The sequence below is a fragment of the Danio rerio genome, chromosome 4 (assembly GCF_052040795.2).
Source record: "Danio rerio strain M-AB ecotype USA chromosome 4, GRCz13ab, whole genome shotgun sequence".
Taxonomy (NCBI): Eukaryota; Metazoa; Chordata; class Actinopteri; order Cypriniformes; family Danionidae; genus Danio; species Danio rerio.
This window is the reverse complement of record NC_141024.2, coordinates 64268155-64291934: the sequence shown is the minus strand read 5'-3', so window position 1 is coordinate 64291934 and position 23780 is coordinate 64268155. Positions and strand designations below refer to the sequence as shown.

General features: G+C 40.8%; 2 protein-coding genes and 1 long non-coding RNA gene across 5 annotated transcripts in view; 1 reads left to right on the top strand and 2 right to left on the bottom strand.

Annotated features, from left to right (window-relative positions):
- The window catches only part of si:dkeyp-77c4.1, a 65242-nt gene extending 42949 nt beyond the window's left edge, over positions 1-22293 (top strand). The window contains exons 15-16 of the mRNA XM_087249683.2: positions 1966-9701; positions 14994-22293. Coding sequence (XP_087105809.1) covers positions 1966-2492 — 527 coding nt within the window. The 3' untranslated portion in view covers positions 2493-9701; positions 14994-22293. The remainder of the gene's footprint in view (positions 1-1965; positions 9702-14993) is intronic.
- LOC148682319 (uncharacterized) overlaps positions 8416-23780 on the bottom strand; it is a 164832-nt gene continuing 149467 nt past the window's right edge. The window contains exon 2 of the long non-coding RNA XR_015942885.1: positions 8416-15006. This is a non-coding gene — a long non-coding RNA (uncharacterized LOC148682319). The remainder of the gene's footprint in view (positions 15007-23780) is intronic.
- LOC137491036 (uncharacterized) overlaps positions 8416-23780 on the bottom strand; it is a 23503-nt gene continuing 8138 nt past the window's right edge. For 2 of the 3 annotated variants that reach the window (XM_087250310.2, XM_087250312.2), the window contains one exon: positions 8416-23399. In XM_087250310.2, the coding sequence (XP_087106436.1) occupies positions 22405-23399 (995 nt within the window). In that variant the 3' untranslated portion in view covers positions 8416-22404. The remainder of the gene's footprint in view (positions 23400-23780) is intronic. The other variant, XR_015484171.2, reaches the window with a different exon arrangement.

Genomic DNA, 23780 nt, shown 5'->3' with positions numbered 1-23780 from the left:
TAACTGAAGCTATTGGTAAATATGAGAAGGCATCATCAGCAAGAGTGAATTGGGGCAAAAGTGAAGCTTTTATTTTTGGTCAATGGAAAAATGGGCTTCCAAATTTACCTGGTGGTTTGTTGTGGCAAAGGTAAGGGTTGAAAATACTAGGTGTTTTTTTGGGAAATGAACAATTAAAAAAAAAAAACTGGGAAGGAATGTTGGAAAAAGTGACTGCCCGTTTGTCCAAGTGGAAATCGTTACTACCTCTAATGTCATATAGAGGTCGAGTCCTGGTCATAAATAATTTAGCCGCCTCACTTTTATGGCATAGACTCATTGTAATGGAACCACCCGAAGATTTGATTTGCAAAATACAGAGAACATTTGTGGAGTTTTTTTGGTGCGGAGAACACTGGATTTGTGCAGCAGCCCTCTATCTTCCTGTGTGTGAGGGAGGCCAAGGATTGGTGGACGTTCAAAGTAAGATCTGTGCTTTCAGCATCCAAGCAGCACAGAGATTTCTGTATCAAAAGCTGTATCAATAGCTTGGAATAAAACTGCTAAAGTGATTTTACAAAAGGCAGGCGGTCTTCAACTGGATAGACATTTGTTTTTAATGGAACTAAAGAACATAAACCTTTCTGGGATTACATCTTTTTACCGCTCAATGTTGCATTACTGGAGAACTGTTTTAAGAGTGGAAAGAGATATGGATGAACCTGGAAGATGGATTGAAGAAGAGCCATTGTTTTTTAATCCTGTGATTCAGACAAGACTTTTATCATCTATGAGTGTGCGTGAATGTTTACAAAAACATGGTATTGTGAAGCTTGGGCAATTGTTGAAAAAGAACCACTGGGAATCAGCAGAAACTATGAAAGAAGTGACAGGTTTCAAATCCTCACGCTTGACTAAAAAGATAATAGAAGAAATTGTTAATATATTACCAAGCAGCTATAGAAGAAGCATTGGGCACGAGACTTTATCAGAAGAGAGGAATGAAGTGGATTTTCCAAAAATACAAGTTGCTGCAGCATGTAATGAAAGACAAGATGATGAATTCGCTGGTTCAATCCTATCATTTGAAACTCCACATCTGGATTGGTTTGAAGGTATATCAAAAAAAGTCATATACAATGTAACAATTAAAGTGTTACATCAGAAGTCTCTTAGAGAACAGAAGATATCGAAGTGGCCGGATTTGTTAAAACAAGACTTTCTGGTGAGAGATAGATGGAGAACTTTTTATAAACCACCTTTGGAGAAATGAACTGCAGATCTTCAATGGAGAATAGTACACGGGGCAATAGCGACAGATAAACACGTTGCACACCTGAACCCAGATGTAGGAGGAGAATGTAGGTTTTGTGGGGAAGAAGAAAACTTAGAACATTTGTTTTTAAAATGTAAAAGGTTGAAAAGTCTCTTTGAGGTTCTTAAAAAATTGTTTCATGATTTTGGTGAGGTTTTCTCAAATGAAGTTTTTATAGGTGGTGTAAAATATAGTTATTCAGAAAGAAGAACAAAATGTCTGTTGAATTATTTGACTGGGACAGCAAAAATGGCAATGTGGATGACAAGAAAAAATCATGGTCATGGTCTCTCTGGACGTTGTTGCAACCTTGATGCTGAAGTAATGTTCATGAAATTGGTAGCAAATAGACTTAAAATTGAATTTGCATACTACAAACTTGTAAATAACGAAATGCTTTTTAGTGAATTGTGGTGTGTTAAAGATGTTTTGTGTACTGTTTATGAGGGGTTTTTTGTTTTTGAAGTTGTAAGTTATATGATTATTATGTGAGTTTGTAAATGTAAGGAATTGTCTTTTTTATTGAATTAAAGGTTTTGTTAAACCTCTCTCTCTCTCTCTCACACTCACACACACACACACACACCCTTTCTCTCTCTCTTACACAAACACACACACACACATTGCACACACACAGCTGTGGTTATAAATGTGTGTGTTCTTGTGTTCAGGGGTCTGTTTCCTCACTCTGGATCCAAACACAGCACACACCCAACTCATTCTGTCTGAGGAGAACAGAGAGGTGAAGCGTGTGAGAGAGAATCAGCCGTATCCTTATCATCCAGACAGATTTGATGTTCATCGTCAGGTGTTGTGCAGAGAGAGTGTGTGTGGACGCTGTTACTGGGAGATTGACTGGAGTGGAGATGTTGGTGTTTGTATATCAGTGTCATATAAGAGCATCAGGAGGAAGGGAAGAGGTGTTGAGTGTTGGTTTGGATATAATGCTCAGTCCTGGAGTTTGATCTGCTCTTCCTCCAGATTCTCATTCAGACACAATCACACAGACACTGATCTCCCAGTAGAGCCACTCAGTAGGAGAATAGGAGTGTTTGTGGATCACAGTGCAGGAACTCTGATCTTCTACAACATCTATAGAGACACAATGAGCCTCATCCACTCAGTCCAGACCACATTCACTGAGCCGCTCTGCCCTGGGTTTACTGTTTATTCTGGATCATCAGTGAAACTGAGCTGAAGACTGACGAGATATTTACCCAGAATCCTCTGCAGGAGCAGTCAGCAGCAGTGTGTGTGTGCATGCGACAGACGGTGTGTGTGTGTGTGTGTGTGTGTGTGTGTGTGTGAGAGAAAGTGTTTGTGTCTGTCTGTGTGTGTGTGTGTGTGAGAGAGAGCGCGTGCGTGTGTGTGTGTGTGAGAGAGAGAAAGTGTGCGCGTTTGTGTGTGTGTGTGTGAGCGTGCATGCGTTCACTGCTTTATGTGTGTGTGAGAGTTTCTATGTTTGTGTGTGAGAGAGGGAGTTTGTATTTGTGTGTGTTTGTGTGTGTGTGTGTGTGTGTGTGTGTGTGCGCGTGCATGACAGACAGTGTGTTTGTGTGTGCATGTGTGTGTGAGAGTCTGTTTGTGTGTGTGTGCGTGTCTTTTGTGTGTGTGTGTGTGTGTGAGAGAGAGAGAGAATGTGTGTGTGTGTGTTCACTGTTATGTGCTTGTGTGTGTGTGTGCGCGCGCGCGCGTGTGTGTGTGTGTGCGTGCGTGTATGTATGTGCGTGTGTGTGTGTGTGTATGTGAGAGAGAAACGTGTGTGTGTGTGTATGTGTTCACTGTTGTGCGTGCGTGCATGTGAGCGCGTGTGTGTGTGTTTCTGTGTGTTTGTGCGTGCGTGCGTGTGTATGTGTTTGCGTGTGTGAGAGAGAGTGTGTGTGTGTGTGAGAGAGTGTGTGTTTGTGTGTGTGTGCGTGTGTGTGTGTGCGCGTGCGTGTGTGTGTGAGAAAGTAAGTTTGTGTCTGTGTGCATGTGCGCGCGTGTGTGTGTGCATGTGTGTGTGCGTGCTTTTGTGCGTGTGTGTGTGTGTGAGAGAGTAAGTGTGTGTCTGTGTGTGTGTGTCTCAGTCTTCATCAGTGTCATCATTGATGTTGATGAAGTGTCCTCCAGGATGCTGCTGTGTTCAGATCAGCTCATTCTTGTCTACAGATTGATCTTCTTCATTGTTTCTCTCACTGTAAAAAATTGCTGTTAAAAAACGGTCAGATTCTATGGTAAAATAATGTTTTTTCACTAAAACAGTAATATTGTGTTAAAAACAGTGCTTTCTGGGTAACATTTTTGTTTTCGAGAAAGTAACCAACTGCAGAAAACTGTGAGCTAACAGAGTTCAGATTCGATGTTTTGAAGTCTGTGTTTGAAATCACACTTTGTGTCCTTGTTCACTATTTCATACACTAGTTAACTAATATAGTTCACCTGACAGTTTTAATGAACACTGAGTGAATTCAGACACTGATGAACACCTGCTGTTAATAATTACAATTACTGAAGAAAATAAACAAGAAACACAAACAGTGACTTGAGTTACAACATTAAATAAAATCAAATAAAATAAAACAGCTTCAGTCTCAGCAGAGGATCATTAAACGACTCCACAAACAACAGCAGACACACACTTATTACTGACTGATTTGACTTCCATACTATTCTCATTGAGATCCAACAGAAATTAAGGTGTTTTTTGTGTCACCGTAATGGAGTGAGGGGCTGGTTTAGTTGGGCTCTTCACCCTTGAACTCATTTAATAAGACTTTCCCACTGCTGTAATGCAGAGTTTACAAAACATTTGTACTATAGCAATAAAGTTAGGAAGTCAATAAATAGAGAAATCTATTTGTCTGAAATTAGTTCTGATAAATGTTTTGTTGTAAATCTGGATGAAGGGCATCATGCAATAGATTTTATGCTTAGTTGCAGGTATTACTTTAATTAATGAGAAGTGAAAACAGAAAAGATACCTCTGTAATTACTTAACAGTTAAGAAATAACATACAAAAACAGTTCAGTTATGACAATTACACACTCAGACCTCATGAATCTGACCTTGTATCTCAACAATGGTAACATCTCAAATGTTTCATGCTGCAATGCATGCTGGTAGGGGCACGGTACAAATATCCCAGCATGCATTGCGGTATAAATAAATGTTGTATAATGGTCTAACAGTTTTCTTTATTTGTGTTTGATTCAGTTGCCTGTTTGTGAGTTAAACTGTTAATTTTGTTAGTTGTCACCATTATTGAGGTTCATATGCTGATTATTGATGTCTCTTTGAGTGCGATTTACACCATAGAGCAGTGTTATTGTCCAAGATATTCTTAAAAACTTCCAGAAATCATTGCCATATATATATATATATATATATATATATATATATATATATACATACATACATACATATAATGTGAACCAATAGATTAACATTGAATAGGAGCTGTACATTTTATTATACTAAATGAGAACAGACTCTGCCATTTAATAGCAACATGAACATCACCAGATCTTATTTAGGTTTTTGGCTGACTTGCCACAACAAATGAGCTTTTTAAACAAAGTTTTTAACAATTGCAGCAGCCAAGATATATAAATGTTAAAAATGACAGGGCTAAGAGCCCAACTAAAGCAAACTCTGTTCTCCATGATGGTGACGTAAAACTTTAACTTTTTCTCAAGAAGAACTTTAGTAAATGTTATACAAAAATACATGTATTAAGCAATAAGTGTAGCTGGTGATGATGTTTGTAGAGTTGTTTATTCATCCGCTGATCATTTAAATGATTTAATCATTTGTTGTTCTTCAGGTTATTTCATTATAAAGCTGTGACTAAAGTTTTGTATGTTCTGTTCTTGTTTTTTCCCTTCAGTATTTCTTCATTTGTTCATTGTTAATCCTCAATTATCATTTAATTAGTCAGTTAATTAATGAATTTACTTCAGCTTTGCTCCATGTTTCTTGAACACTCAGTAGTGTGGACACTTCAATTAAAACTGAAGTATTTGCTCAGGGGTTTAAAGGGTTAAAGGTGTGAGAGGTAAAAACACAGTGTAAAAATGTATTTTAACAGTAATATACTGTTAATTTACACAACGGAAGTAGACTGTAAAAAAACAGTATATTGCTGGCAACCACAGCTGCCAGTAGATTACTGTTAAATCAAGGAAAAAACAGTATTTTACTGTAAAACCTGAAGCTAATTTCTTCTGTGTGTCACCGTTGTGGAGGAGAGTAGAGCCAGTGTATGAGTTAAAGATGAACAATGAACTGCTGATGTTATTCTGCATGTTTCTCTATTTAAAGACAGCGGCTGTTTGGTTGCTGATGCAGTCAGAATCTCTCTGGTGATTCCAGATTTACATGTATGTGTGCTGTTGTGAAAAATAAGACATTAGAGTTAAACCGAACTTTTCTAATTAACTAAAATAAGTTATCATTATAAGTATGCTTCTAAGCATATATAGCACATTACTTCATAAACTCATTCAGCAGTTGACCAAGTTGAGGCAGTTGCTTTCAGTGAGCAAAATGAGTTCACTTGAGTATTGTGTAAATCAATGTAATCCATGTATTTTTACAGCAACATACTGTAAAATAACAGTACATTGCTGGCAACTGCAGCTGCCAGTATTTTACTGTTTTTTAACGGAACAATTTTTAACAGTGTTTGCTGTATCCCAAAGTAACCCTGGGGAAACACCCGGAGTTTTGTTTTCTACAAAAAAGTGATTAATCTGTTCTGTTAAAAAACCTTCAAAATTAGGGTCAAAATTTAGGTATGAATTATACCTCCATTGTTTAGGGAGTGTCAAGTTACTGAAATTTATGCCTATACAGACAGGTGCTTGATCGGATATCAAAATATCCCCAATATTACAATACTCAACTTTACTAAAAGAAATTTTGGGGGTGAAGATCAAGTCAATTCTACTACTGGTTTTATGAACGGCTGAATAATATGTAAACTCCTTATCATTAGGGTGTAACACCCTCCAAGTATCAACCAGACCAAGTTCTTTGCAGGTATCCAAAACAGCTTTGGCTCTATTCGACATCTGACCATGATTTTGTGTTGAAGGACATTTATCTACTACTGAGGAGAAAAAACAATTAAAATCACCTGCTATAACTGTGTTGTCACAAAGCCAATCCGCAAATTTTGAAAAAACCTTAGAAATAAAATCTGTGGTCTGAATAGGTGGAAAATATATATTTAAAACTGAAATGTCTTGCCCATAAAGAGAGCCTCTTAACATAATATATCTTCCTGATTTGTCTGAGACCGTTTTAACTTCAAGTAAGGGTAAACATTTATTAATTAGGATGGCAACACCTCTGCTTTTGGTAGTAAAAGAAGAGCTAAACACCTGTCCGACCCAGTCATGTTTTAACTTAGCGTGCTCAGCAGACGATAAATAGGTTTCTTGTAATAGGGCTATATGGACCTGTTCTTTCTTTAGAAAGCTAAGAATTTTCTTTCTCTTAATAGGATTGTGTATCCCTCTCACATTCCAACTACAAATTTTTAACGTTGGAGTTACTAGACATTATGTGTCAAAAAATAAAATACAAAAGGAGCCACAAAATGAGAGAAAACGCAGGGAAAAAAAGAAGAAAAAAACAAGAAAAAAAAACGCAGGGGTAAAATCGTTCTTTGCACAATTTTAGAAGAATCAAGTAAAAACTATGTACATCAAAAAAATTGGAACAAAAAAGAGCTATTAACGAAACGAAAAGGACTTTGGTCTGTTACGCCCATTTTGGCCGTCAGCTAGCTTCCCTCTAATTATAGAGAAGGTGCAGGACCAGCACACGAAAAACAAGCAAAAAAAATAATAAATAAAAAACCTTTCTAAGGCTTCGATAAGCTACCTTTAGGTAACAGAAAAACTTCCGGACTGCAGCTCAGTCAAATATTGCGACATAAATGGCAATGAAAAAGTAATCACATATGGATCTGTCAGTATTAAAGAAACCATACTAAATTTTCGATAATAAATTGTTATAATAAAATGTAGACCTCAAACGAAATGTCCGATCTTAACAGCTAAACCCTCTAAAACCATACTGGGATGGGGAAAGGATGCTCAGTCAGTAGCAGTGCGGTCAGGTGAGCCGCTCTGTAGTGGGGCAGACGCCAGAAATGCTGTGACATCCTTTGGGTCCTTGAAAGACCTCTCCTGACCGTTCACCTTGACCCTGAGAACTGCTGGATACAACATGGCAAAGGCAATACCCTTCTCTTTAAGCTGCTGTTTAACATGGTAGAATTCCTGCCTTTTCCTCATTACCAACACAGAAAAGTCCTCAAATATCATAATTGAAGCACCGTTGTAGGACAGCATGCACGTTTGTCTCGCTGCTTGCATGATCCGAAATTTATACTGAAAGTTGTAAAACTTTAGGATAACTGCTCGGGGTCGCTGGCCAGGCGGTGGGCGGCGAGTGAGGGCGCGGTGGCATCGATCCAGTTTAACATGCTCACCTTTGAAACTGACCTGTAGCAGCTCTGGTAACCAGGATTTGAAAAAAGCGATCGGATTACTGCCCTCGCATCCCTCTGGAAGACCGACGACCCGCACATTGCATCTTCTGTTTTTGTTCTCCAGATGGTCTATTTTTATACAGCACGGACGCCAGTTTTTCCGCGAGATCAGTAAGTTTCGCACCATAGGTGGTCATCGCATCCTCGGAGTCTGATACGCGGCATTCTACCTCAGTAATTTGCTTGTCCAAAGTCCCAATTTTTGAGGAACATTCCTCAAGTTTCTTAAGAACAGGGTCGATTTTCTTTTCAAACGAGCTTTTGACACCTTTAAGCACCTCTGTTGATATTCTTTCTACCAAGCTGTTTGTCTCAGCTCGGCTCAGCAACGACTACACCTGGTCCGCCATGATCGTTGATTGACTGTCCTCCTGAGGCGATTTAATCTCCGTCGATTTAGAGGTTTTTGCCGACAGATTCAACTTCTTCTGGGTAGTGGGCATGATCGTATGTCCATTCACAAGGTCTTAAAGTATATGCCGTTATATGTCTTATTTTATATACTAAAAATATACCACTGAGCTGCGGAGACCAAATGTTGAGCTGCTACTCCGCCATTACCGTCACGTGACTCAGAAAAAAGATTCTGTCATCTTGATGAACGAGACTCAAAGATCCAAGTAAGTAAAATGATACGAACTTTCCATCACTACTGTCCAGTGTGAAACGTCTGGTGCAGTTTTAATTTTAGAGCTGTAATAAAAGTCTTCTCACACTCAAAGCACAAATACTCTTTCACACCAGTGTGGATCTTAATGTGTTCATTAGGGTTTACTGATTGGTTGATACTGTGGAAATATAAATTTCTAGCATCTAATTCCAAATGAACAATACTCTACGTATAACTGAAAAGTTATTTTCTTTGGTTTTCTTTAATTAAATCATTGCATTGACGTGCCATATAGGAGGGACATTTAACCTTGCCTTGCTGACTACAGACTTCATTTGTATGTTAAAGTGATGTAATTAATGGTTTCACAGCATGGCTGTATCTATTGTATTCCCTGTCTCCAGAACATCATTTGCACATTGTTGTAATGATGTACTTATCTATTGATGAGATCAGCATAGCACCCAGACTTCATTTGCAACCATGGCACCCAGACTTCATTTGCATGCTTTGTTTTACTGCCCCCCATGACTGACCCCACCTACATGCTGTAAGATGTATAAAATGTATTGCTTTGCTGTGGAGTTGAGAGTTTGCTTTCGATGACGCCACAGCCACGCTGAGTTTCCTCTTATTAAAAAGGATTCTGCTTTGAAGACAACCGAAAGATTCTCCCTGGTTTTTTGTGGGCTCTTAGAAGTTTACAACAGTTTTGGTGCCGTGACCCGGATAGAGACTGAAATCCTCAAATTCTCAACAATTTGCCACAGAAGACTGAAATCCACCTGAACTTCAACTTGAACCTTCAAGATCAAGGAAACTTCACTTCAGACGGAATCTTCAGCTCAACTGCAATTTGAAGTCACTCAGCAATACAAAGATCAGACCACTTCAGACTGAACCTTTTCAGTTCAACCACGATTTGGTGAGTTTCACTCTATAAAAAGAACCGCAAAACCAGCACATCTAGTTACCCTCTGCGCCGTCAGAGAAGAGTTAACAAACAGCTGTGGGTTTAGTTAGCTAAGTTATCCTCTAAATTTTATTTTAGAGAGGAATAAGTAATCCTCTGCATTGCCAGAGAAGTTTAGCATTTTTCTGCTAAAATCTGTATCCTCTGTTTTAGGCAGGGAAGTTTAGCCTTTCGTGCTAAAATCTGTATCCTCTGTTTTAGGCAGGGAAGTTTAGCCTTTCGTGCTAAAATCTGTAACCTCTGTTTCAAGAGTTCACACTTAGATATTGCTTGACAGCTGTAAGCAGGTTTGGCATGCTGTCCCGGGAGAGAACCCTGAGCTCGGAGATAGTTGAGCCCAGGGCTCCCGCCAGGTCCATAGAGCATGTGAGGGGAGTACGAGATCAGGTGGTTCTCGAGAGCTCCCCTTTTTGTAAAGGAGAAAAGGAGGAGAAAGGGGTGGATGGGGGGTTTCTTCGGAAAACGAAGATAAGGGAGTAATGTCTAGCTAGGCTACTTATAGTGGGTTAGGATAGATCTGATTGGCTAACTAATGAGTGTAGATAGGTGGCCAGCTGCTGTCAATTATATCACGTGCTCCTCTCGAAATTAGTTTAAAAACTTCACTTCAAGAGTTCACACTTAGATATTGCTTGACAGCTGTAAGCAGGTTTGGCATGCTGTCCCGGGAGAGAACCCTGAGCTCGGAGATAGTTGAGCCCAGGGCTCCCGCCAGGTCCATAGAGCATGTGAGGGGAGTACGAGATCAGGTGGTTCTCGAGAGCTCCCCAAATGCATGAAGCTCGGGACAGCAGCCGTGTATTCGAAGAAACTCCCCAAAAGGCTTGAAATGCTATATCCGGCTGCTGGATATAGTTATTTGAAAAAGAAAAGGTAAAGAGGGCTCCTTTGGAGCAAAGGGTGAAACAGGTTCCTGCGGGAACCCGAGCAGAGTTGGCTTGGGCTGTGAATACTTCTGCTGGAGTAGAGACTCGGGGAGACCCCTGCGGGGGTCAGAGCCATGGGGTGGGCGGGAATCCTGCTGGAGTCATTACAAGGGAAGGGGAGTGAAGGACTCCGGCTGGAGAGGGGGGTGAAGGGGGGCAGGGGGGCAGGGGGGGCGGGGACTCCAAAGGAGTAATTTGCTCGAGGAACACTCCTTGCGGAGATTGAGCTGGGAGGTGGCAGCACTATATATAATTATATATTTATATGAAACATATAGATATATAAATATATAATGGGGTAATCTATGGCCTTGGGGGGGCGTTTTTACTGACTCTTGCGAGAGTCGAAGCTCTTGGCTCTCCTGCGGGAGAGAGAGCTGTATGTGCCATCTCCAGCTGGAGTCGGGAAAAGGAATGGTCGGTGAAGCCCCAGCTGAAGGGGGAAATGGCAGTTGGGCGATGACCCCTGCGGGGGTCCGGTGCTCGGGATTAACTCCGCGGGAGTTAGAGCGTGAGGGTGACAGCACTATATATAAATATATATTTATATGCGTGGGTGCATATATATATACATATATATAAATAAATTTAAAAAATAAAAGATAAGTGTGAGAAATAAACAAAAATAAACATAAATAAAAGCTAGGGCCGGGGAGGGTCGGTGACATGACTCGTGTCACAGCTCGGGGTTGGGTGAGCTATTTAGCTGCTCCAGTAGGAGTCGGGAAAGATGAGGGGGAGGTGAAGACTTCTTACTGGAGGGTGACGGGCGGTATAGGTGCTCTGGGGGTGTTCCTGCGGGAACAGAGCGTGAGGGTGACAGCACTATATATAAATTCATATTTATATGCGTGGGTGCATATAGATATAAATTTATATAAATAAAATCAAACAGAGAGAAAAATAAATAGTGCTATACTATATGTCATTATGGAATGACATAATATAAAAAGCTAAGGCCAGGGCAGTGAGATGATTCCTGCGAGAATCGAAGCTCGGGGTAACGCCCCTGCGGGGGCCAGAGCCATGGGGGGGGCGGGGTCCTACAGAAGTTAGAAAAGTTGGGGGGCAGTGAAAACTTCTGTGGCAGCGGCCGGGGGGGGCGGGGGTGACAAGGGGGCCTGGGCAGGGAGAGAACTCCTACTGGAGTTAGGTGAGTGAAAAGGGGGAGAAGGCTGAGTGCAAATCAGCTGGAAGGAAGAAAGGAAGCTAGATGGCTGGGTCATGCCCGCGCCCTTGGGAGACTGGGTAGTTCCTCTGCCCTCGGGAAGCTGGTATGGTTGGGTTGTATTCTCTCCCTGGACTAGGCCCATGCCCTTGGCCGCTGGGATTACTGCGTCTGCTGGTGAGGGTCCTCTGAGCTTCCCTGAGATGGCTGTGGCTGAGTCAGATATAAGATTTGAAGGCGTCGGGAGACTACTTTCCTAGTGTTTGTATGTGTTGTTACGATAGCCCTTGTGTGCTGCTGTGGTGGTGGCTCCAATTCTGAATGAGTGACTGGATTATGAATCTGGTGGGAAGCCTGAATGGTCCTATGACTTTAAGGTGTTATGAAACCAAAAATGTTATTGAACGGAATGTGTGGATATGTTGAGCAGTGAGAAACTGATGAGGTGTTCTGGGGTAACTTAAAATGTTTAAATGAATGCTGACGCAAATTGTGTATGCTGTGGTTATGGGATTATCATCTTAAAAGGAGAGATGGAGTCAGCTGCGGCTCTGCTTCTGATACCAGTTTCTGAAAATAAAGCAAAAGAGAGTCAGCGATTTCCTATGCAACTAGGAACATGTACAGCAGTATTTTTTTTTTTTTTTTTTTTTTCAGAATGTATTGACTATATTGCCCGTTAGAAGCGCATTGGCGGCCCCGATAATATACCCACGAAGGGGGCAGCATCTGTGTAAAAAGGATATACTGAGGATGAAATTGGATAGCTAATAAATGAATGGCTTCTATTCCAGCGCTTAAGGAAGGAAGCATAAGCAGGTCGCATGCTTTAAGCGCTACCTGATGGTTACGAACCTTTATGAATTTCATTTCTGTTAAACCAGGAGTCACCAAATATGGTACCGATGGGCACCAGATAGCTCACGAGGCTCTCGTGTGTTGCTCACAGGCCTGTTCTAAAATAGCTCACCATAACACCACTTACAAGTAAGCTTTCTCTAAAATAGAAGTAATCATTTAAAAATGTAAATATTTGCAAAGATAAATAAAATAGTGTTGCACGTTGATATATTAATTACGGGGTATTTCCTACCCTGTTAAATCATTGTTGGTAACTTTGAGAGAATCATAACATGATCATTGACTACACCTGGATGAATATTATTCATTATTAAAAAATAACCAAAAACTTAAATTATAATTATAAGTAAATTGAGCAATTTGTTATTTGAGAAGTGTTTATCCAACTGGTAGCCCTCCACGTTAATCGGTGCCCGAAGTAGCTCTTAGTTTCAGAGGTTAGTGACTCCCGTGTTAAACGCTAAAGACAACATTTTGAAGAAAGCTGAAAACCTGTAACCATTGACTTTCACAGGAAGGAAATAAATAATAAGGAAGTCAATGCGGCTGTCCGTAGTGCCCAGCCACAATTCATGACACTTCGTATTCTGCTGCGCCGCGGAGCGCTATTTGTATAATTGATTAGTTTATTTGATAAAGTATGAATGCGTGAGTCTGGTGTGCATTAATCTACTATTCTCTGTCGTAAGTGCGTCGCGTCACCGCGCCGTCGGCGCCTCTGGTGCGCGACGCCCTTCAGGCAGAGTTTGTTACGGCCAAGATCGGATTTAGATCATTTCTCTTCTATTCCGGAGATTGCTGCTGCGAGATGAAATAGGTGAGTGACGAAAAGGCATCCCTGCGGGATAATGCGCATGTGTGTTTGATGTTCTAGATGGAGAGCAGTTTATGCTTAGCGTGATATTTTTATTCCAGAATATAAAAGGGGACTGATTGTCGATTTATTCAAATAGCTTATTAATGCTTGAAATTCTATCACTCCAAATTGATGCTTAAGAATTCTATAGAAGTGCTTAAGCCGGAGGTTCTTCCGCAAAGAGAATGCAAATATTAGAAAACCGGTCACTAGTTTAGCTGGGGGATATTAGGGAGAGAGAAACGGGAACTTGTAGGTGAATTACGTGCAAACACCGTAGTTATTGGCGAAATCCAGCGGATCGTTTTTAAGCATAAATGTGTGGGCTACTTTTGCATCCGAATGTTAAACGGACTACGAAATGTAATTGTGACCTCCGATTGCCAGAAATCGGGTGGCAGGTGTAATGTTGATTGCAACCGAGCGCTGCAGCCGTCTAGATTAGAGAGATTGCTTGGTTTATAACGTGATAATTTAAGCATATTCATCAGGTAGAATCATGCTGTTAAAGCTGAAAAAGGCAGAATTATGAGTCCATCCTAATGTCCATTTCAGTAGGGCTGGTATGGATGTGCTTAACAGGGAATTGCTCTGTGATTTCTGGTGTAGTGTTGGTGGACGGCTAGTGAGGTTGTGGGAAGGGAGCACCGAGATCGGCTGTGCTTCAGTAGACGAAACCTGGAATGAGAAATTCAGAAATTAGGTCAGTTACAAACGTAATTCAGTAAAAGCATAAACATATTGACAAAAGTCGACAAGTAATTTCTATTTTATAATAGAAAATAATCAGCAGTAGCTGCGAGCTTGTAAAAATGAGAGGGGGAAAAAGCAATGATACACAAGGTAGAGGGGCGGGGTGCGTAGGTGGTAAGGATCGCTGAAAGAGGAGGACTGGAGTGTGCACTGGAATCGGGAGCTGCAGGATGGAAGAGGTGAGGTGGGATTCCCAAGAGTTGCTTTATTGTCCGGGAGATAGGTTTTATCCGTGTTTAGAATTATGATTGCTGCAATATGTCCAAATCCAATATTGCTTTTTAATCCTTTCCTTGATTCTCCGGGGAGGCGGAGAGGTTGCGGGTTTAATGTCTGTTTAGGATAGGGGGTGTGGCAGGAGCGTGTTATGTCCTGGGGGTGGCGGTGAAGACGTGGATTCGCAAGTGTTTTGGGTTTAATGCAGCGGCTTTGAATTATGGTCCCGGCGTCTAGGAGTTTGGAGGAGTTCAGTGACAGTCGTTGTTGGATATGAGAGACGCATGATGATGCTGGAGAAGGTACGTAGCGGAGCTGGGGATTGCATTGTGATCTGGCTGGAGTGGATAGGCCTACGGCCTCTCGTTGGAGCCTCGGTCTCGAGCTGACTTTCATGCTGGGCTGGTTGTTGTTAAGACGGGGCTGGTGTTTCAGGGAGCCCGGAGCTTTCTTTCTTGTATGTAGCTGCGCTGATGCTGTTGTGATCTCAGCCGCCGTCGCTGTTGTTGTTGTTTTTGTCATTTTTTGTAGTTGCTGACGATGGTATTAAAGGTGGTGTGGTATTGTAGTTGAAGAATAGTAGGAGATGTGGAGGATCCGTTTTGTCCGTGAGTAACTTTTGGAGGAGCTAGAGCGGACCTGTCGTTTGTTTCTTCGGAAAACGAAGATAAGGGAGTAATGTCTAGCTAGGCTACTTATAGTGGGTTAGGATAGATCTGATTGGCTAACTAATGAGTGTAGATAGGTGGCCAGCTGCTGTCAATTATATCACGTGCTCCTCTCGAAATTAGTTTAAAAACTTCACTTTGACGCAGGGAAGATTAACCATACGTGTTAATATTTTGTTTTGTCTGTGTTTAGCCTTTCGTGCTAAAATCTGTTATCCTCTGTAAAGCAGGGAAGATTAACCTTACGGGTTAATATTTTTGTTTGGTTGTAAGTCTGCTATCCTCTGTAAAGCAGAGAAGATTAACCTTACGGGTTAATATTTTTGTTTTGTTGTAAGTCTGCTATCCTCTGTAAAGCAGAGAAGATTAACTTTACGTGTTAATATTTGTTTTGTTTTTGTTTTAGTGTGAAGTACTATCAGTTTTTTTTTTCCTCTGCATTGCCAGGGAAGGTTGACTTTGTTAACATACAGTTTTTTGTATCAGAAAAGTTTAGTGTTTTGTTTTTGTAGTAATTGAGAAACTCACAAAAATGTTTAAGAAGAACGCTAGATTGATCCCCACAAATGAAAAAGGTGGTCTTGCAACTCCGTTGTGGTCAGATAAGGAATTTAAATCATTGTTAGGAGTACAGATGGACCTAATAGTCACTGAGAAAGTTAGAAGAGAGCTAACTCAGAAATATGAGATCCATCCAGACAAGACTTGGTCTGTAGATGAATGTAAAAAAGTACTAGGTGCCAGTATCCGTAAAAACAATGTAAAAGGCATTATCTGCTGTCACAGAGAATTTGCTTTATCCTTAGCCACACAACAAGCTAAGCGCAACTCAGACCTAGAGGAACAGAACAAACAGCTCCGTGCTAGAGTAGCATCTCTGACAAAGAAACTGAACCGCAACAAAGCTTCAGAGAAAGCTGATGTAGAAGAAATCAGTGAGTCTGATAATGTTTATCCAGACTTACAAACTCTCTTTGAAACAGATGTACCTGTAGAGTCAGTGAATGTTTGTGGGGCGAAAAGGAAATCGCAGAGAATTGAGGAAATTGAAAGTGTTTCTCCCAATGCTTCTGTTGTCCAAGTTCAATCAGTTACCAAAGCCTTAGGGCCTAAAGACATTGAAAGACTGTCTCAGGGTTTACCTTCAGCCCGCATAAATTTTTCTGAGTTTAGGAGAGCACTAATCAGCAAAATGCGTCTTTATGACATGTCGTTGACAGAAGTTACACAGCTATTGTCTCAAATTCTAACAGAATCTGAATTCAACAGTTTTGAATCTGCTGTTTCTGATCTGCAACATGCCAGTAAAGATGATTTGAGAGAGGGTGTTCTGAAAACTCTTAAAAATATTATGGGGCCCAAAATAGATTGGTCTAGAGTGACTAGCTGTGCTCAAAAGAAAGATGAGTCTGTGAATGAATTCACTGAGAGGTTTTGTCAAACAGCCATAGCTTACAGTGGAATTGTTGACAACTCTGAAAGTGTTTTACATGAAAAAGGACCACTAGTTCGTATTTGGTCTGATGGCCTTGTAACAGAGTACAGGAAAGCATTACCTTTTCTAGATCTTACATGGTTTGACAATACCATCAGAAGTAATCTAGGCAAGTTAGCTGCATGGGAAAAAGATGCTGATGTCAAAGCAACAGTGAGAATAGCAGCAACTACATTTAGTTCAAAAAACCTAGACAATAGGTGGCCTAAAAGAGAAGGCAAATGCAACTACTGTGGGAAATTAAGACACTGGGAGAAAGAGTGTAGGAAAAAGATGCAGGATAGTAAAAGACATGCTATGCATAATTCTGCTCCCTCTCAGCCTGCCTACAACCCTGAAGTAGTTCAGCCATTGTCTACAGCAGCTTTAGGACAGCTTGCTCAGGCTCTTCTAAAAGCACAACAAGAACAGGAAAAAAACTAATTGTTGGGGCTGTGAGTAGCTACCTTTCCCCTGTAATCCATCACAATGACAAAAGACTGTTTGTGAAAGGTAGCATACAAGATAAAGAGATTGATTTTTTGCTTGATACAGGTGCAGAAATTACAGTAATTCCTATGCAATTGGCTAAAGATTTTAACATTCCGTACAACAAAACTAAACTTTCCTTAACAGGTGTAATAGGTGAAGATTCAATTTTGTTTGAAACCCCGCCCATAGAGGTTCAATTTGGCCCAAAAACTCTGACAACAAAATTGCTATGTGCTCCATTAAATACAGGTGCAATTCTAGGCATGGATATACTAAGACAATTACATCTAACTTTAGACATGTCTTCAGAATCAGCTAGCATAAAAATTGCTTCAGTACAAGTTTCTACTGATAATGCAATCGCTCCCGAGTATGCTTTCCTACAGAATCATCCAATCTGGGCAAAAGAAAAGGATGAGTGTGGACTTTTGACAGGTGTAGAACCAGTCAAATTGACAGGAACTCCACCTCCAGTTACCAAACAATATCCTATAAGTAAGGAAGCAATACAGGGAGTGAAACCTATTATAGAAAAATTACTGAAGCAAGGATTGATAGTTAAAACCAACAGTGCCTGTAACTCACCCGTTTGGCCTATAAAGAAAGCTAATGGAACATGGAGACTCACCATAGACTACAGAGTAGCCAATAAACATATTGATAAAATCACCCCATTAGTAGCAGATCCGTCTACAATTTGTAATGGTCTACCATTAGATTGTAAAATTTTTACAATAATTGATATGTCTAATGGATTCTTTTCTGTACCCTTGCACTCTGACAGCCAAGCATGGTTAGCTTTCACAGTTGACTATGAACAATACCAGTGGACACGGTTACCACAGGGATTTCAAAATTCCCCAACCATTTATCATCAAGCTGTCAGACGTGATTTGTGTGACCCAGAATGTCCAGTCAAAAAGTCTACCATGATTCAGTATGTCGATGATATTTTGATTGCCTCGACAGATCACGAGGTACATAAAACTGAATTGGCATCATTGTTAGACTATTTGCACAAAAAAGGACATAAATGCAGCTTTCACAAAGCTCAAATTGCTAAAAACCAAGTTACCTTTCTGGGTCAAACAATTGGTACAGGAAATAGATCCATTACACAGGATCAAGCAGCTTCAGTCAAAATAATACCTCCACCTACCACCATTAAAGCACTCAGATCATTCTTAGGAACAGCAGGTTACTGTCGACCTTGGATTGAAAATTATGCCTCAATGGCCCAGCCACTTTATGACATCTTGAAAGGTCAGGTTAAGGATTCTGATACTGTTTGTATGGAAGAAACTCAGCTTAACGCTTTCAATAATTTGAAGACCGCACTATGTCAAGCACCAGCATTAGGAATTGCGCAATCAGATAGGCCTTTTGTGCTTTATGTTCATGAACACTCAGGCTTTATGACAGCATGTTTAATGCAAGATCATGGGGGCAGTTTACGCCCAATCCATTACTATTCTGGTAAACTTGACATAGTCGCTCAAGGTATGGGTCCATGTCTTAGAGCAGTACAGGCAGTTCATCTAGCTCTTCAGGCTTCAGCAGTAATGGTGCTAGGTCAGACTGTAAATGTAAGATGCCCTCACGCAGTGTCTGCACTAATGAATCAAGCAAAAGTCACTTCTGTCACCTCCTCTCGTTGGGGAAATTGGTTAACGACCCTCACAGCCCCGAATGTTGTTTTGCAGCGTGCACCAATCACAAACCCATCCTCATGTATGATGTCTGCATTGACTGAAGTTGTGTTAGAGGATGAGGGAGAAATGACTCATGATTGTGTAACGCTTACTTATACACCTACAAGTGAAGTAGCAGAAACGCCCATAGAAAATGCAGAATGGGAATTGTTCGTTGATGGTTCAGCACAAATCATTGAAGGTAACTGAAGAGCAGGTTATGCGGTAACTTCCACCACTGAAGTAATAGCTACAGGCCGTCTTCCAGATCACTTTTCAGCTCAAGCTGCAGAACTAGTAGCTTTAACTAGAGCATGCACGCTAGCATCAGGATCAGTTACAAATATCTACACTGATTCCAGATATGCTTTTGGGGTAATTCATGATTTTGGTGTCATTTGGCAAAGCAGACAGTTTTTAACTTCTGCCGGATCCCCCATTAAGCATGCTGGATTAGTAAAAGACCTGATGTTTGCTATGAAACTTCCAAAGAAATTGGCGGTGATTAAAGTGAAAGCACATCTCACAGCCAATACAATGGAAGCTAAAGGTAATGCTCTTGCTGATGTAGCTGCTAAACAGGCTTGTCATTATGCTAATGTACAAGTATGTTCAGGTAGTACAGCACAGAAAGCAATTCTACCTCCTGAATCAATCATTGATCTGTACAAAGATGTTCCTTTATATGAAGCATGGACTTGGTTAGACAAAGGAGCCACAGTGGATTCATCTGGCTGCTGGACTAAAGAGGGAAAATATGTCGCTCCCGAATCACTGTTGCCATACTTGGCTCAACAAATACACAATTTGGGTCACAGTGGTCCAGCAACCATGAATCACAGGTTCTCAAATCAATGGTGGAATCCAAAATTCAGAAACATAGCCACTGAGACAGTGAAAAGATGTGTTACATGTCAGAAAAACAATGACATACCAGCAGCAACTACAGCAGCAACACATACCCCAGCTCCACCGGGGCCATTTCGTCATCTGCAGGTCGATTACATATCATTACCTCCCTGTAAAGGAAAAACTGATGTTTTGATAGTAATTGATAAGTTCTCGAGATGGGTTGAAGCTTATCCAACAGGACGTGCTACAGCTACACATACTGCTAAATGTCTAATCACTGATTTCATTCCCAGATGGGGGTTACCAGATTCCATTGACTCAGATCAGGGTACACACTTCACAGGACAGGTAGTCAAGGAAGTTTCTAAAATGCTGAAGATTAAGTGGAATCTTCACTGCCCCTACAGGCCACAAGCATCAGGACAGGTTGAACGAGCTAATAGGACAATTAAAACCAGGCTAAGCAAAATGCATCAGGAAGGAGTTTCATGGGTTGAAGCACTTCCAGCGGTACTATGTAGTATGAGAGCATCACCTAACAGATCAGTAGGACTGAGCCCTCATGAGATTATTACTGGACGCCCAATGCAGATGCCAGGTGTAATTGATCTTAGAAATGCTGATGTGCACATCGTCTCAGATGCCCTGATAGCTTACTGTGAAAACCTTACCAAGTCTGTACAGAATGCCAGAGAGAGAGTTGAGTCGTGTTGGCAGAATCCACCGGAAGGTGGACACACAATCATCCCAGGTCAGTGGGTCATGATAAAATCATTCAGAAACAAGCCATTAGAGCCTAAGTGGCTTGGACCACATCAAGTGATGTTGATTACAGCAGCTGCAGTGTTGTGTCAGGGAAGAAAAACTTGGACACATGTCTCACATTGCAAAGTTGTTCCACCACCTACAGGGATAGGATAGGACACACAGAACAGTGGGGTACCCAGGGAAGAACTGATCCTTTAGGGATTGGGGGCCACCCCTGGGCGAAGACATCCCAATAGAATATCCCCCCATTTATTAGTCCATCCTAACCTTACTGTTCTTTAGGTGTCATGGGAATTAAGAAATAGGGAAAGAAGGAACAACTATAGCAGAATTAGAATGAACAGAGGATACAAAACTAGTGTTTTATTTTTTACTTTTTTTATTTTTACTTTTTTTACCTTTTTTTCTTTTATTTATTTATTTTTATTTTTTCCTTTTTTTGCAACAAATACTGTTTCGTTGCTTTTGTTTCCTTCTTATTCTGTGCAGATACAACTTGTTGTCCTGAGACCCATAGACACCAACCTTCTCACCTACAAGTCCAGTCACAACCTTCAAGAGGCCACTGCTAAACCAACCATCACAGAAGAAAACACAACGCAGAGAACCACACACAGGAACTTCAGTCATCCATCAATATGATCAAGATTGCCGTACTAGGGATCATCATGAACATCGCACAAGCCATCGACTCACGAAGCAACATATTCTTAGAGCTGATGAATATGTCAAGAAATGCCTTGTTTGCTGGAAAGAACATCTGCATGCCACACCCACCTTCAGTAGGAGCAGGAATCCCCTGGGTGGCACAACCCGTGTCCAACTGTGACACGTGTACGTTCTACCAGCTATCAGAGAAAATACACACGCCACACCAAGCTCTCTACATCTGCATAACTCCGCTCCCACCACAAAGGAAGAAGATGGCTGCATTCCAGGACTCACTTGTGCACAAACATGGTGGTCAAGAACTCTTGGAGCAATAATTCCTTCTTATGGTGTGATGCAAGCCCTTGATCAAGTCAGAAGCTTATCAAATTCTGTTCAGAAACTGGCCAATGATACAGCTTTTGCCCTGGGTAATATCACAAACACTCTTGCTTCACACAAGATAATGATCTTACAGAACAGAGTGGCGTTGGATTACATTCTAGCAAAGCAAGGGGGAGCTTGCACCATCATAGGCCCAGAGTGTTGCACCGGATTAATGGATCCAACCAAGAACTTGAACAAAATTCAACAAGACATACTTGATCTTTCAGTAAAATTGCACCTGATGACTGAAGACAATTCTTCATGGTTTGGAAACCTGTTAGGAAAACCCTGGCTGTGGATCAAGGAAATAGCTATTCTTCTATTGCTTTTCCTACTGTTGTACTATCTATGCATCCACAGTATCAAATGTTTTACTCAACATTTGACCCACGCCCATGACGAAGAAATGACAGTTCCAACCAGAACAGAATATTATCTATAAGAAATCCATGGATTTTAGCGGCATGTTTGTTCCTGTGTCAACATGTCATTTGTAAATATAGACAGTAAAAACTGAGCAAGTAGTATGCGCCTGTAACCATAATACGTTACAAGAATGAACTTTTTTTTAGTGTATAAATTTATTTATTGTGAGAGTTTTTTTTTTTTATAACTCTCAAAGGGGGAACTGTGGAAATATAAATTTCTAGCATCTAATTCCAAATGAACAATACTCTACGTATAACTGAAAAGTTATTTTCTTTGGTTTTCTTTAATTAAATCATTGCATTGACGTGCCATATAGGAGGGACATTTAACCTTGCCTTGCTGACTACAGACTTCATTTGTATGTTAAAGTGATGTAATTAATGGTTTCACAGCATGGCTGTATCTATTGTATTCCCTGTCTCCAGAACATCATTTGCACATTGTTGTAATGATGTACTTATCTATTGATGAGATCAGCATAGCACCCAGACTTCATTTGCAACCATGGCACCCAGACTTCATTTGCATGCTTTGTTTTACTGCCCCCCATGACTGACCCCACCTACATGCTGTAAGATGTATAAAATGTATTGCTTTGCTGTGGAGTTGAGAGTTTGCTTTCGATGACGCCACAGCCACGCTGAGTTTCCTCTTATTAAAAAGGATTCTGCTTTGAAGACAACCGAAAGATTCTCCCTGGTTTTTTGTGGGCTCTTAGAAGTTTACAACAATACTCTTCCCAAACAGAGTGCATGTGAATGGTTTATCTACAGTGTGGGTCATCATGTGTTTATTAAGGTCTGAGGAGTTGCTGAAACTCATCCCACACCGAAGCTGTGGGTTTCTCTCCGTTGTGGCTTATCGTGTGTAGATAAAGGAGTGATGGTTGTCTGAAACTCTTCCCACACTGAGTGCATGTGAATGGTTTCTCTCCAGTGTGGATCCTCATGTGTTGATTAAGGTGTGATGAGCGGCCGAAACTCTTCCCACACTGAGTGCATGTGAATAGTTTCTCTCCAGTGTGGATCCTCATGTGTTGATTAAGGTATGATGAGCGGCCGAAAATCTTCCCACACTGAGTGCATGTGAATGGTTTTTCTCCAGTGTGGATCCTCATGTGTTGATTAAGGTATGACGAGCGGCCGAAACTCTTTCCACACTGAGTGCATGTGAATGGTTTCTCTCCAGTGTGGATCCTTATGTGTTTATTAAGGGATGATGAGCAGCTGAAACTCTTCCCACACTGAGTGCATGTGAATGGTTTCTCTTCAGTGTGGATCCTCATGTGTTGATTAAGTTCTGATGAGCGGCTGAAACTCTTCCAACACTGAGTGCATGTGAATGGTTTCTCTCCGGTGTGGATCTTCATGTGTTCATTAAGGTATGATGATTGCCTGAAACTCTTCCCACACTGATTGCATGTGAATGGTTTCTCTCCAGTGTGAATCATCATGTGTTGATTAAGCAATGATAACCGGATGAAACTCTTCCCACACTGAGTGCATGTAAATGGTTTCTCTCCAGTGTGGATCATCATGTGGTCATTAAGGTGTGATGATTGGCTGAAACTCTTCCCACACTGAGTGCATGTGAATGGTTTCTTTCCGGTGTGGATTATCATGTGAATCTTAAGATTGCCATTTCCTCCAAAACTCTTCCCACACTGAGTACAGGTGAAACGATTCTTGCCTCTCCTTTTCAAAATACCATCAGTCTGTAAATGAGTTTTGTCCTCAATTTTAACATGGTGTTCCTCCTCTTTACTCCCCTCACTCTCTTCAATTAGGTCTGAAAAAAAAAAGTTTTCATTAAGTCTAAAAAACTCTCATCAAAAGCTGAAAAGTGAAAAGACACTGGAAACATTGGCTACACACATTGTATTTCTGATGCACATTAAATGTGAAATAAATCAGATCATATTGTGTTTGGTCCATTAACGTATGCACATTTAAGCAGATTCTATTCAATTCATCTTTATTTATCTAGTGCTTGTACAATGTAAACTGTCAAAGCCGCTTAACATAGAACTTATAATAAATTGAAACGGTGTCAGTCCAGTTTTTAGAGTTTCTTACATAATACATCATAAAATAAATTTTGGTCACATTGATAAGACACAGATTCGAAAGGTGTAAATGGTGTGACGACCTCAGTATTCTAGTTTGGATG